At 39.9% G+C, this 14,738-nt stretch overlaps 1 protein-coding gene across 1 annotated transcript; it reads left to right on the top strand.

Moving 5' to 3' along the window:
* Window positions 1-577: 577 nt before the first annotated feature.
* Window positions 578-12,079, top strand: LOC139149774 (probable maltase). Its single transcript, XM_070721748.1, has 11 exons — window positions 578-875; window positions 2,860-3,090; window positions 3,584-3,763; window positions 4,375-4,535; window positions 5,028-5,153; window positions 5,530-5,658; window positions 5,960-6,075; window positions 6,982-7,183; window positions 7,881-8,063; window positions 8,706-8,828; window positions 11,353-12,079. Exons 1-11 carry the CDS (start codon window positions 719-721, stop codon window positions 11,695-11,697), a joined length of 1,953 nt encoding a protein of 650 aa, XP_070577849.1. The 5' UTR covers window positions 578-718; the 3' UTR covers window positions 11,698-12,079.
* The last annotated feature ends 2,659 nt before the right edge of the window (window positions 12,080-14,738 follow it).

A 14,738-nucleotide genomic window follows, 5' to 3' on the forward strand; every position in this document is an offset into this window, starting at 1 on the left:
ATAATGGATAGAATTACCAAAAAAACAAACAAAATGTACTTTCTCAGACTATAACTAGACACTTCGATTACCAGAATTCGTACTCTCTGAAATGCAGAAAAGTACAGACTCCCGTTCAGACGAGAAAGCCTGTATAAGCGTGAAAAAAATTCTTGCACTAAGGAAGGCATGATACATGTGTGTATTATGTTGAACGTGCAAACACGCGTGCGCAACATGTACACATCTAAAGTTCAAATGAGCATGAGGGTTGTGATTGACACGTTGCATATATTATACCACAAATCGAACTTTAGTTAATAAATGATGCTTCCATAGAACCGGCAGCGACCAAATGCAACAGCGGGGGATTAAGATTTGGTACAAGTTAAGAGAAAATTTACTTTGACTTTTACAATTACGATTTCGAGGCTTATCAATTAGGTGTGCAACACGTGTGGTTTAATAAGAAGATATTTGTAGATTCTAAATAGAGACAAATAAACAGACTACCATTATTCCAGACACTCTTCAAACTACATGAACTAAAATTATCAATGAGTACCTAGACCGATGATTGTCATCACATCAGTAAATAGGGGCGTTACCAATGTTAAGAGTCGCCGCACAAAAGTCGCCCACCACTGATAAAAGATACACAAACCTCGCGTGACGTCTTCGTCAACCTGTTGATTCCCCAATACTTCGACGTACTGAAAAATTGCAGCGACGCCCGAGCATGGACAACAAGGCATACACCTATAGCGGAGAAGAGATCGGCCACGAACTGGCTGATGTCCCTGCCGCCGACGACGGCACAAAAGCTGGCGACATTGCAGTAAAGATTGACGACGGTCCAGAAGGAGACGCCGAGAAGCCAACAGTGGTATATATCGGTGAGTCGTATACATAGAGCGTGGCCGCATAAGTGCAGGACACCAAACTTTGGCATGCCAAGTTATTTTTCCCGTTAAGATTACACCATTTCTACACCTTGTTTTACCAAGTTTATGTATCTGAGGGCAAGGCCGTGTATAGACTGCCTTTTCATACCAAACTCAGTTCCACAGGGCGGGCATATTTTGTTCGGCAATGCAAACTTATAGCTGCATAATATTTGGCGGGTTTCATCATGCTGTTTTTCGTCTATCTCTGATTGGTACAAAGTCCAGATCCCATCGGCTGATGCAATACTTGAACATCTGTAAAAACAAGGGATAACATAAAGCCATAGTCATGGTGACGCTGAATATATCTACAATCTTCCTCAGAAATCGTTGCAAGACACGCACCCAGAGCAAGTAAACTTGTACTGTCTCCACCCAAGAATTCCTTTCAAATTTGCATACAATGCATTGAATATCCCAAGACTCTTAAAACATGTGTTTGCTGAATAAATTGAAAGATTAGAAGATATATGGCCAGCTCCAACCCATTAACCGCCAAATTACCCATGGAAGTTTGCTTTTTACAGTAAGGTACACAGCATGTCCTTCCGACTGTTTCATTTCCACGGGGCCATAAGGGTGACAGTTTTGTTTTATGGTGAATAGACTGTTTAAAAAAATGAGGTTGTCGCGATAAACTCAAAATATGTCGGCACAAAACGTTACGCTTCTGAACACGATATCAGCAAATGGGGCGCTAACCAGTCACGCCAGGTAACCAGTAATGTACTCTCTGTATGTACCTTCCAGATTGAGCAGTGTTTTTTTCTTTACAAGAGAAGAATGGGCGCTTTGTATGCACAATAGCTCTGCATTAGGCTGAGCGGCATTCCCGCAGAATTGCACTTACTGCTAGTCAACTGCTGCAGAATCTGCAGTATTGCAGGTCAAAGCAAGACCTGTAGCATGTAACAGGTGGCATGTAAACGCGCAATTTTCATGAATAAGCGAGTACATTACAAGCTTATACGTTGTACTATTTCATCCTGACGAAACGCTCAAAATAGTGCGAGACTGGGCTTGGAGGGGGAGGGGGCAGTATCGTGCTGTCCGATAATGTATAATGATAGTGGTGTACTGAAATGATACAATCAGTATTTGCTTTACTTAACGGTGTCATTTTGTTGCTTACCAATATCTGCTGGGCGTGCACATATTATATATATATATATATATATATATATATATATATATATATATATATATATATATATATATATATATATATATATATATATTCTTGTAGCTAAATACTTTCATGCGCAGTGGTGCTAATCAACACCATTTATAAAGACGGCTGGATAGTTGTCGAAAGCTCTGGATAGAGAAATAATTCTCCCGTGCAGTACAAAGTATTTAGCTACAAGAATATAGTATGTCTGCACAGATGAGTCTGCATAATTGTGTATATATATATATATATATATATATATATATATATATATATATATATATATATATATCAAACATGGCCCCAAAGCCTCTAGACCAGACGGTGTCCGCTTTGCATGTGACTAAATTAAAACGAGCACAGGAGACCCATTTTTCGCTATATTGCATATGCAAAAAAGCATTTCAACCCCATGAATATTCCGAGATACGTTAGTTGCTAGGAACGCTACAGGCTAAGAGTTGTCCTTAGCAAGGTTTGTCTGTTACAACCATTCGGTAAATTTACGAGAGATACACAGATGGTAAAATAGAAAGCGATAGATCGTGAGAGAGACAGGAGGGAAGTAAGACTTTAAAAAGAAATAAACGGACAGGAAATGCAGTGACAAAGACACGGTATAATACACAAAAAGACAGACAAAGTCATATTCTTCAAATCTTCCTTCATTTATGCACGCTGGCGAACTAAAAACTACATCAACTAAGTCTGCCAGGTGATATGTCAATGACAAGCTAAAACACGTTTTGCCCTGACCCTTAGGGTTGACACGAGAGGAACTGTTGGAGTACTCTGACAAGACTGGCTGGGTGGTGGCACGATGGACAATCCTCATCCTCTTGATCTTGGGATGGTTTGGAATTCTGGCAGGAGCGACCTACATCATGGTGTCGACGCCAAGGTGTCTGCCATGGTGGCAGACTGCTGTCTTCTACCAGGTCTATCCGAGGTCTTTCAAAGACTCTGACAACGACGGCATTGGCGATATGCAAGGTATACCTGCTCCTATCGTTTGTTAGCGTTTACACTTCTTGGTTGTCGCCACAATCCACAAGATATAATATTCCACAGCTTATCAAATTCATTAATCCAAATATGATTAGAAACCAAGTCATACTGATGATGACATTGCAATATTTTGATGGCGAACATAGAATGAAGAAATTTACCAACACACAGTATCAATTGTACATGGAATGGAATGGAATGGAATGAAACTAACATTGACCAGAACAGCGTAGTGTTTCTCACACAATTTTAAGTCTCGGATCAACTTGCCGGCGAAAAAACTGGTTATTATGGCTTTCTTTCTTATCTTGGAATGTCTGAATTGCTGTGCAGCACGTCAATAAAATGAAAAGTTACGACGGGAAACGTTGGCACTTTTATGGTTTGTCAACAGCCCACTACAGCGTTTGACAAATTTTGTGGTAATTTTTGTTTGCACCCACTCATATTTTGTTTACTGCCTTGTTAACTATAAAAGGTATCGAGGACAAGCTGGATTACTTCGAAGATATCGGGGTGCAAGCGGTGTGGATGAATCCGATGTATAAAACTCCTGGGGTGGACTTCGGTTACGACGTCAGCGACTACTATGAAGTGGACAGCACATTCGGTGATATGGCCGACTTTGATAGATTGCTGCTGACCATAAAGCAACGAGGTATTAACTGCCACGTAATTTTTATGGCATAAAATAAATTCATATGAAGTAAAAAATTGATATGGCGATGCTATAGAAGGGTATGGGTTATAACAGAGGTGGTAGTAGTACAGTGTTATCATCCGCTCAGCCTTCTTCCGTTCATAAATGTTTTTTTACGATAACAAAGCGCGGGTCATCGAAGTAAGCAACACTTCATGTGAACAAGTGCCTCTGACCGTTTGGCAAGCCATGCGTTTGACGATATACCCCATGTAAATTATTGGCTAAACCAAACAATTAACCAGGGTCTTATCAGCATGACCTGAAAACGTTGGGTCATCGTAGTTGACCCAGTTACACATGATTTAGGCAAAAGAATCTCCAGAGCGTACTACTGTATCACATAACAAGCTCCCGAATCGCTTCGATCGCGCGGGGGTTGGGGGAGGGGTGGGGATATCGTATTTTTCTTTTGAATCAACAGAGTCACATAGTGCGTGACTGTGCATTTCACATATTTATGTATTATACAGAGTTAGGGTCCAGGACACACGAACACACACACACACACTAATACTTTTAAAATATCCATTTCATCATTCGTCACTTGATCGAATCTTTTCTCTCAGGTATGAAGGTCCTACTTGACTACATACCGAATCACTCAAGTCATCACCACGCGTGGTTCAACGAGAGTCGTCTGAGTGTGAACAATGACTACAAGTCGCACTACATCTGGGCGGATCCCTCCTGCACAGGCAACCCCAAAGACTGCCCTCCTAATAATTGGGTGAGTTTCTCCTTCTAGATTACCATAATTATCTATACGAAGGATCTATTGAAAAGAACAGGGAAAAGGGGGTTCATTTTTCGGTGTAACCATTCTGGCAGAAAGTTTATTTATCATGTAGCATATGAAAGACACGTAATATTAATTTTGGACACAGAAGACCAGTGAACCGTACATACTAGCTAGAAATGTAGCACCAGTGAACGACCATAAGAGATCAGTTAACACCCCCCCCCCCCTTCTCGTGGACATGGATGCTCTTTCCTGCAACAAAATTAAGTACAGTCATTCGTATCATAAATTAAATAATTTCAAAACGTGTTCTAATCAGGTTTGTCAAATTACGAAAATATTTAACGAAGGTTAAAAATTGCGAAGGTTGTAAAATTCAGGTCTCCATACTGCTGATCAAGCAAATTCAGAATTGGGGGCTATTCAACTTAGGTCTAATAGAGGCATTTCCTGCCTTTACAATTGCACTCTATAATACAGTTAAGTGTCTGGGGAGGCAGTGCGTGGGAATATGAAGAAGATCGGAATCAGTTTTATCTGCACCAGTTTCTGAAAGAGCAGCCCGACTTGAATTGGAGGAACGATGACGTCAAGAGAGAATTTGAGGTGAGTTTTGAAATACCTTCGGTGACACATTAACTAGATGCTTTAACAAGCAATTTCATTGAGTATGCAATTCACTCCTGCTTTATCTATCCATCTATCTATATATCTGTCTGACGTTCCTGTCTGTCTGCCTGATAAACCATGTATGTATGTATGTATGTATGTATGTATGTATGTATGTATGTATGTATGTATGTATGTATGTATGTATGTATGTATGTATGTATGTATGTATGTACGTACGTACGTATGTATGTATAAATTGTGAAAGTAAATGTACATCTGTACATATCTTGTCACTAGTGAGGCAGATATCAACATATTCTATTCGTTATCTCATCTCTTTGTGCAATTCACCTTCTATTACCATCTGCAGGAAATCATGGACTTCTGGTTGAAGAAAGGTGTTGATGGTTTCCGTGTAAGTGCAGTTCAGCATCTGTTAGAGACGGAAGACTACAGTAAGAACGAATTACCAAATCCCGAGTACGAAGGCAACGATACTGTAAGTTAATGAAAAGACTCATTCGGAGCCATGCCATGTCCTTCCCATGTCATAGTAAACGTTGAAAATTGTCCTCAGTTCTTGTCAGCTATCAACAGTAGAGATCATTGTCTGTAACATCTGTACATTTTGATAAAGCGTGGGAGTGAAAAAACAACAACTTTTGGCAAAAACAAGTCTTTCCACCCCAACTTCTTCGTCTTTGCCGGATTCCTGCTCTGTATTTACAGAATGTGTCACACGATTTTCTGCAACCGAAAATCAAACTTTTCTTATCAGAATGTGTGTTTTTCTTCTCCAGGAGGAGTACAACAGTCTGTATCATAACCTCACCAAAGAGTACCCGGGAGTTCATGAAATCGTCCAGTCATGGCGCTCGGGTGAAATGGACCATTACTCAACCACAGGTGCTTACAGGTAGGTAAAGTAACGGTCTGCTCGTAAAGTATGCCCTACACTGCTTCTATTCAATGGCAACAGAGACAGAAAAAAGCTGCCGATTTTACTTGCATTTCTTAACGATTAACATCTCGAAAGATGCCCAGGTAGCTTATCCGAGATGGCTAGTACGTATTGGCACGATAGGCTAGCTCGGTGATAGTAAGTACTACCAATAAGCACTCGGATAGCTTATCTTAGGCTAGATCTTGCCAGCCTGAGGGATAACTTATCCAGGCAATATTTCAACAGCCTGTGATGGCTGTTCTGGGCCAAGGTATTCTTTGATTACAATTGCGCGAGAGCACTGATAAGAAAAGCGATAAAATCGACGTCGGCACACTTTTGTGTGATAAAAGGTTTCTTTTCAAGCGTCAGTCGCAAAAGAGGTCTGTCACAGCGCCAGAAAACTACTGTTTTCCTTCAGTTCCCCCACCTACATGATAATATGGAAACTTCCATTGAGGGCGCTTTGTTGTGACCGACGGAGCATTTGTGTGTGGCACTGAGGGCGGGGAATTCTTCATTGCGTCGATCATCCGTCATCGTGTGGAATTTCAAGATCCCGAATGATACTGATAAGTGACCGTATAAAAGTGAAAGGGACTAATTAACAGTCTGACAAACACAACGTCTTGTGTACAAAATGCAATGTTGTTGTTGATAAATGAACTCTGGGCTTGATTATTGTAGTAACAAAAGCTGTGTATTGGCCTGTTTAGCATTGACATATTTTCGGCGTTGGACAAGAAAACTCATTTCACGAACATGACAAAAATATTGAGAAATGCATCAAAAGTGTACGTTTTGAGCATTTCTACTGTAAACTTGTGTCTGCAACAGTAAAAGCGATGGCCACTAATAACAGAGGATGTCATTTAACAGGTTTCTGACCGTTGAGGCTCACGACAGCGTAGACATCGTCACGTCTTACTACGGCGTGGAAAGGGAAGAGGCGAATTTCCCCCACAACCTGAACTTCCTGCAAATTGTCGACGAGAACGGTAGCGGCTCCGGAACCCGAGTGAAACATCACATAGATGAATGGAAAGAGAAGATGCCAGAAGGAAGCCACCCGAACTTTGTGGTAAATGGCAAATAAATATTGATTTATCAACGGGCAATATGTTTAATTTTGTGAAGCCCCATATTTAATGATTGTTTTTTTTAATTGTGTTGTCTCGCTTTCCAGAGATTCACATGGCATGAATTCTAGAAGAATAACATCTTATCAAGTGTTAAGTTGGCAAAGTTAACAGATAAAAAAGGGAATTACTCAAAATGTGAAAACTTTATGTCGGGAAAAAAAGCTGCAACGTTTGTTAATACCGTCATATTTTGTTTTATAAGCCAATGGCATTTTCTTATTTATTTCATTTTTCCAAAAAAAGTATGTTAAAAAAATATGAGCCTTACCAGCACAGTATATTCAATACAAATGAATCCAAAATATCACTAATAACAATGAACTGTCCACACATAGGCTGTTTTGACAAGTCAAACACTCGGAGTTTCGACTTGATTTTGACGGTAGAGTAAAAATTTGGACTTCACAAAACAGAAGGAAAATATGCGAAATACATCAAAAGTTTCGGATAATGTAACATTAAACTTGTGTCGACATTCAAGTTTTTCTACGATAAGCTTACAAACCGAGCAGACTATAGCTTGTTTGCATGCATTGATATTTCCTTAAAAAAAAGTTGTTCAAATTGTGGATGGCCAAGGTCAAAGGTTAAGTTACTTGGCCTTCGTACAACAATATCATCCTGTTCTGATTGCAGTTGAGTAACCATGACAACTCACGTATCGCCACACGGATTGGCGCCGGTTACGCACGCCTGTGTCACGTGTTACTTCTGACTTTACCTGGCAGTCCGACTATCTACTACGGAGATGAGCTAGGGATGGAAGACATCGAGATCACGCAGGATATCCTGTTAGATCCAGCAGCCAAGGGCGACCCTGTAAGTCTACAACCCAACTTTCTACAATCATAATGATGATAGTCCCTAAACACACTGGTAGATTTGACCTTCTTTATTCATTGATGGTAGTCATTCGAGCTCGAGTTCCCGTCCCTGTAATCGGTACATTGTTCTTCCCAAGCTTTTTATGAAACACAGACACTTGGCTGTGCTAGAAAGCATAATTTCTTGTCTTGTCCCTGACAATGTGAAGCGGCCCAGAAGATTATATCTGGTTGGTAGATAGTCATTATTTAAATCAATTTTGTCAATCTGGAACCAGGGCTTTAGTTTCCTTGCCTGATTGGCTATTTGGAAAAGATTCATTGAGAGTAATGTGTTCCAGACAACAAACTGGCAAAAAACTTCCGAGACGTTGCGCATAAGCCCTCTACCAACGTTGTTATGTACCGTTAAAAATTTCAAGGAAAATCGTCCTGTTGATCGCTGTGAAAACACACTAGCAAGGTTTTAGTACTACAGGTTTGACTGTAGTATGAACAGACTTTGTGCACACACATGATCTCTCCTGCAAACTACCTCTCGTCATATTCCTTACAAAATAATGCTATTATATCAGTTTTCTCACAACCGTGGCAATTATCATGACGTTTTATTTCTGTCTTTGTTTCATCCGGAAAGGCAAAATCTCGGGATGGTGCAAGATCTCCTATGCAGTGGACGTCGGAACGGTTGGCCGGTTTTTCGAATGGTAGCAAGACCTGGCTTCCCGTCCATCCCAATTATGAAACGGTCAACGTCGAGGTAAGGAAAATAACGCGTCCTCGCTTGTACAGCACATCTTTAGTCGGTCAAAACACGGTTACGTGTGGTTCGATACATAGCGGCCGCCGCGTGGTATGCACAGAAAAATATGCCTATTTTTAGTCCCCGCGGACGAAGTCCGGCGGGGATTTATAGATTGGGTCCCGTCCGTGTGTCCGTCCGTCCGTCCGTCCGTCCGTCATCAACAGTTTCTCAGACACTGCCAAACAAATTTTGTTCAAACTTGGCACAAAGGCATAGCACTATGACCTACAGATGCACATCGATTTATTTTGCAATACGATCCAATATGGCCGCCAGGCGGCCATTTTATTACAATTTTTTCATGTACGGAGCCATAACTCAGACATGTTTCAACCGATTTTATTCAAAGTTGGTACAAGGACATTGACCAATGTCATAGATGTGCATGTCAATTTGTTTTGTGATATGATCCAATATGGCCGCCAGGCGGCCATTTTATTACGATTTTTTCATGTACAGAGCCATAACTCAGGCATGTTTCAACCGATTTTATTCAAAGTTGGTACAAGGACAATGACCAATGTCATACATATGCACATTGCTTTGTTTTGTGATACGATCCAATATGGCCGCCAGGCGGCCATTTTGTTTCGATTTTTTCATGTACAGTGCCATAACTCAGGCATATCTCAACCGATTTTATTCAAACTTGGTACAAGGACATTGACCAATGTCATATATATGCATGTTGATTTGTTTTGTGGTACGATCCAATATGGCCACCAGGCGGCCATTTTATTACGATTTTTTCATGTACAGTGCCATAACTCAGACATGTTTCAACAGATTTTATTCAAAGTTGGTACAAGGACATTGACCAATGTCAAATATATGCGTGTGGATTTGTTTTGTGATATGATCCAATATGGCCGCCAGGCGGCCATTTTGTTATGATTTTTTCGTGTACAAAGCCATAATTCAGGCATATCTCAACTGATTTTATTCATATTTCATTCATTGAATTGTTTTGTGATACGATCCAATATGGCCGCCTTGTGGCCATTTTTTTTACGACTTTCCATGTCCTGAACAATAACTCAGACATGTATCAAGCAAATTTATTCAAAGTTGGTACAAGGACATTGACTTATAGTATACATAAGTACATTTATTTGTTTCTCGATATGGTCTGATATGGCCACATGGTAGCAATTTTGTTATGGTTTTTTTCATGTCGAGAGCCATAACTCTAGCAAGTCTCAACTGATTTTATTAGTTTGTACCTGGACATTGACTTATGTAATACATATACGTGTTGATTTTTTAAACAGTAAGATCAAATATCGCTGCGTGGCAGCAAATTTGTTACGATTTTCTCATGTACTGAGCCATAACTCAGACATACCGGTATTTCCACCAGTATCATTCAAGTTGGTACAAGGACATTGACCTATTTCATACATGCTCGTCAGTTGTTTCACATCATGTAGCAGTATCATGTCAATTATTGAAGTTTCATAATTAGGTTGATATGTCAGAAATACTGCATCAAATTTCATGAAACTTTGTACAGATGTTAAGCTCACATTGCTTTAACAGTGAAAAAGACATTTATCAGTGTCATTTTAATTAATTTGTAATTGCATATGTAATGAACTTTCCTAATTAGAGTGATATATCCACAAATACAACGTCAAATTTGATGAAACTTGATACAGATGTTGATCTCATAGTGTTGTAAATACTACATTAAACTTTATGAAATATGGTACCGGTTATCTATTAGTGTTAGGATAGAATGAAAAAATGTTTTGCAACATCCTGTCAACTAATTCCCAGTTGACTCATTTAATGACCTTTAGGATAGTGGCCTACATTGGTTTTATGTTTTTCATCACCATGGAACTCATTCTTGGCCATTGAGTGCCATCTGTATCAAAGTATTTTTATCACAGAACCTGTAATCAAAGTACCCATTAGCAAGCGGGGACTGGGTCATCAACGATGACTTGTTCTATGCATATCACGCGGCGGCCGCTATGTACCGAACGAACCACACGTAACTGTGGGTCAAAACACATTGTTCCATGTTTTGACACACGATGGATTCAACAATCACACTATCACTAACTCTCTGTAGTTTCTGGTTTACACTTACCTTTTCGCCGAGAATTGTCTCCTGACCTATATAAAATACTGCCATGGTTTTCATAAATATCAAAGGTGAAGTAGACAGAAATAAGCGTTTGCAGGGAAAAAGTGAAACAAACTGAATCTGTACTGGGACTCGGTGTTCCGATTTCATGCATGGTCTTTGATTCTGGATGAGAGGGGTGCTGAAATGTGACACGAAGCTTATACTGACCAGGTATTTTATTTGGCAAGACTTCCATAAAGTCCACACAAATATCAAACTTGTATTATTGTACTAGGCTTTAAAACCTGGAGGAGCAGTGATTATAGCAAACAAGGAAAAGAGCACCCTCACTATATGTAATTTGATGTAGCTAAAGCCGTAAAATCCACCATGCCATTGCAGGTTATGGAGAAAGACGATCAATCTATATTGAACCTATTCAAGAAACTGACATCGTTTAGGGCCGACGAAGAGAGAGTGATACCTGTTGGTGAAATGGACTATGTCATCGTCAATGAAGACATCTTGTCGTACACCCGAGCGGCTACCCTGAGCGGTTACAACAGATATTTAGTCACCATGAATTTTGGCAGGGGTGGCAGTACAGACGACTATTTTGAACAGGATGACACCTTGCCGATAGAGGGCGAAGTCGTCATCAGCAGTCACATGGATCGAAATGGCGACACGGTCCAGCTTAACAAACTCTTCCTTCAAGCCGGGGAGGCGCTTGTCATTAAGATTTAAGCAACAAATACACTTTCAACACTGTAAAGTTTAAAGAACTGTACAAGCGATGCAAAATTGGCTGAAAGAGATCACGGTTTATCGGTTTTACAGTGAACGGGCATTTGGTGTTTTCTGCTGAAAATGGAAATCTCAAACGTGATTTGCCACCGTAACAGCATAGTAATTGTGAATTGGAATTAGCTTGGAGACACAACACTTGCAAAATGTATCTTAAAAAATAAGGTTTATCAAAAAACTACCAAAATAAAAAAGCATTTCAAATTACAAGTAAACGAATGCTTTTTATGTTACATATGTACTTTGCTTTAATCATTCAATGCCAAAGCGCGGAATGGATTTTTTTTCAAAATGTTTCAATAAATACAATTATTGTTCAGTCTGTCTTTCTGTTTATCTGTCTTTCCTTCTCATCGATTTCTTAAGAACGGAAAACTGCAGCTCGAAAATGATCCAAAGTCAGCACTCACGTTTTGGAAGATCAAAGTTGTGTTTGTCGCATTTGGGTAAGAGGGCGCTCTTGTGATGTACGATGGCATCTTGCAATGAAACATTGATGGAAGTATGCATGCTGTCAAATTCCCCTGAATTGTTTTGTGATGGATGTCTATATTCGGTTTGCAAAAAGTCAAAACTATGAACTATGGCAATTCGAAACCCAACAAAAATAAGATAAAAACAGTAAAAGTCTGACACCCAAATGCGTCATGACAGCCCTATCGGGGTTTCCCTTAAAGGAGATAAGACTGACATAAACAAAGTATTTTTTCGTTGTAGATTTAAGTTGCTTTCCTGAAGGTACCGTGGGGCTTTGGTTACGGTACCGGTCTCGCTATCAAAGGATGGTGAGTTCGAGAGTCTAGTGCGGTGTTTAGCTTTGTTTTGCTCCTCATTGCTCCATTAGGTAGTCGGATATGGGTACCTCATCCTGTAATTGGGCGGTCGCCTGTTGGATGATGGATTTAGAATTTTAAAAAATGAAGAAATAAATGACAACTAAAGTGAAAGGTCAAATGTAATTGAGAAAATCATATTTTATGGACGTCGACTGTGAGATAAGTAGGGTAGAGCGCCACCAAATTTTCATGAAACCTTTGCATTTCCAGTGCTGTGCTTTGCCATACCGTGGTAATGCTATTGTTATTGTTGAATGCATTCTCTCCAGTCAAATCAAAATCAGATTTTAAATTTGTAGGGTACTTTTTCGCAATCGGCCCATGGGTCTTACTCACTCTCATACTCTTGGGAAAGACCACTTTCAATCCGCAAAAACTTTTGGCTCATTCATCGGATAGTACGGACGCAGGTAGTCTTGGACCAATTGGCGCGGAGTAAGTACGGTCTTTGTGTGATTTTGTTTTTGCTTTCTTTATTTCATTCTCACGATTGACGACACTAATGTAGGAGCAAGAATACCGTAGAATTCAAAACTGGTTTAAAATATATTTGAAGTGACCGCTCACGTTTTTACGCTGAGAAGTTGTACTTTATTGTACAAATATATATTTCTGTCTACAGACTAAGATTAGTAAAAGAACCTTACATGTTGCTTGTCGTTTTACGTATAATTGCTATATAACCATCAATGAAACAGTTCTGGTGGCCGTCTGGGATTGCATATTATTGCATTTATACGGCACTCACCACATTTTTCAGAACGTTGTGCCATGGTGGTGACGGAACGTGCATTTAACATCGGAAAGTTAAAAACGACCTGCAAAGAACGTTCCGTGGAACCGTTGGACTTAGGACTGGTGGGTGTTTGGGGTTTGGGGTTCACAGACTGCTGTATGTCCGATGGTAGAATCAAGAGGACACTCTATCAGGTTAACGACCTGCAGGAGGCGATCTTGTCACCGCACGATATTTCTGCAAATAAATAACAACGCACACGAACTATGGGGTTGCAGCTCCATGGTCACTGTTACAGAACTGGAAATTTTCTAAATTTCATTTGGATGGAATGGAAGGAAACCTGGTATAATTTTCATCTCGAGGACCATGCTTCTTCATATATTGTGAATCTTGTTTGTCATGAGTCTTTCCTTCAATATGAAAAGATCGGTAAACATTCTTTTAAGATCTCTGGGTCAACATTTTTCTCTATATCCTTCTCTCTATGCCTCGCCCGTTAATTTTTGGCTTTCCTCCCGCCCTTGCCCACAAATAAACGTTAATGGTCTGCGCGTCGCCCGTTATTTCTATAATAACTACTCCTTTAATTCTTTTTCAAAATGTACCTTTGGCCTCAGCTAAAGCTCTGTTAGCCGTGACCTTTATAAATTACCTATTATCTGAGTTCTGTCTGGAAAACTCATTTTTGTTTGTTTGTTTGTTTGTTTGTTTGTTTGTTTGAATCCGAACGCCACGTTGGAATGACTGGTATAAGAATTTATACGGCACTTTTACTGTTGGCAACTGAATTATGGTTCTGACCAGAATTCTTTTCTAGATAATAACATTGCATACTTTGCACTGGCGAATTAGAATACAGACTGCGGATGAGGTGTGTTACAAAACGTGTTGTAACACACCTCATCCGCAGTCTGTATTCTAATTCGCCAATTGATAGTCACGTGGGATGCATTCTTTTTGTGCTGATCCACGTAAACGACGTCATCAGGCATCATTTGTTTGAACTGTTGCCTGCCAGGCATCAGTTCCGAAAAATGATGCCCGCTGACGTCAAAAACGACATTGACGCGAACGCGGACCGGAATGTAAACAAAGATGTCGTCTGCGGCCGATCGAAACGATAGTCGAGAAATTTCTTGGTTTATCCTACTTTCTGAAGAAGAATTCAATGCTTTGGTTTCCAACAAGGACTCGATACGGACAAAAACTATAATAATCAACGGTGTATTGAAGGTTTTGCAGATTCTTTTAGGAAAAACTTTTTTTTAGAACCACTCCAACATATTACATCGTAGGCCTACATGCGACAAGTTTTGTGTTTAGTACGTTCTTATGCATGGCTAGAAGGAGGTGTGTTACAAAACACATATTGACTGGCCATGGCGGCAAAAGCATACGTCTTTAAC

The sequence above is a fragment of the Ptychodera flava genome, chromosome 14 (assembly GCF_041260155.1).
Source record: "Ptychodera flava strain L36383 chromosome 14, AS_Pfla_20210202, whole genome shotgun sequence".
Taxonomy (NCBI): Eukaryota; Metazoa; Hemichordata; class Enteropneusta; family Ptychoderidae; genus Ptychodera; species Ptychodera flava.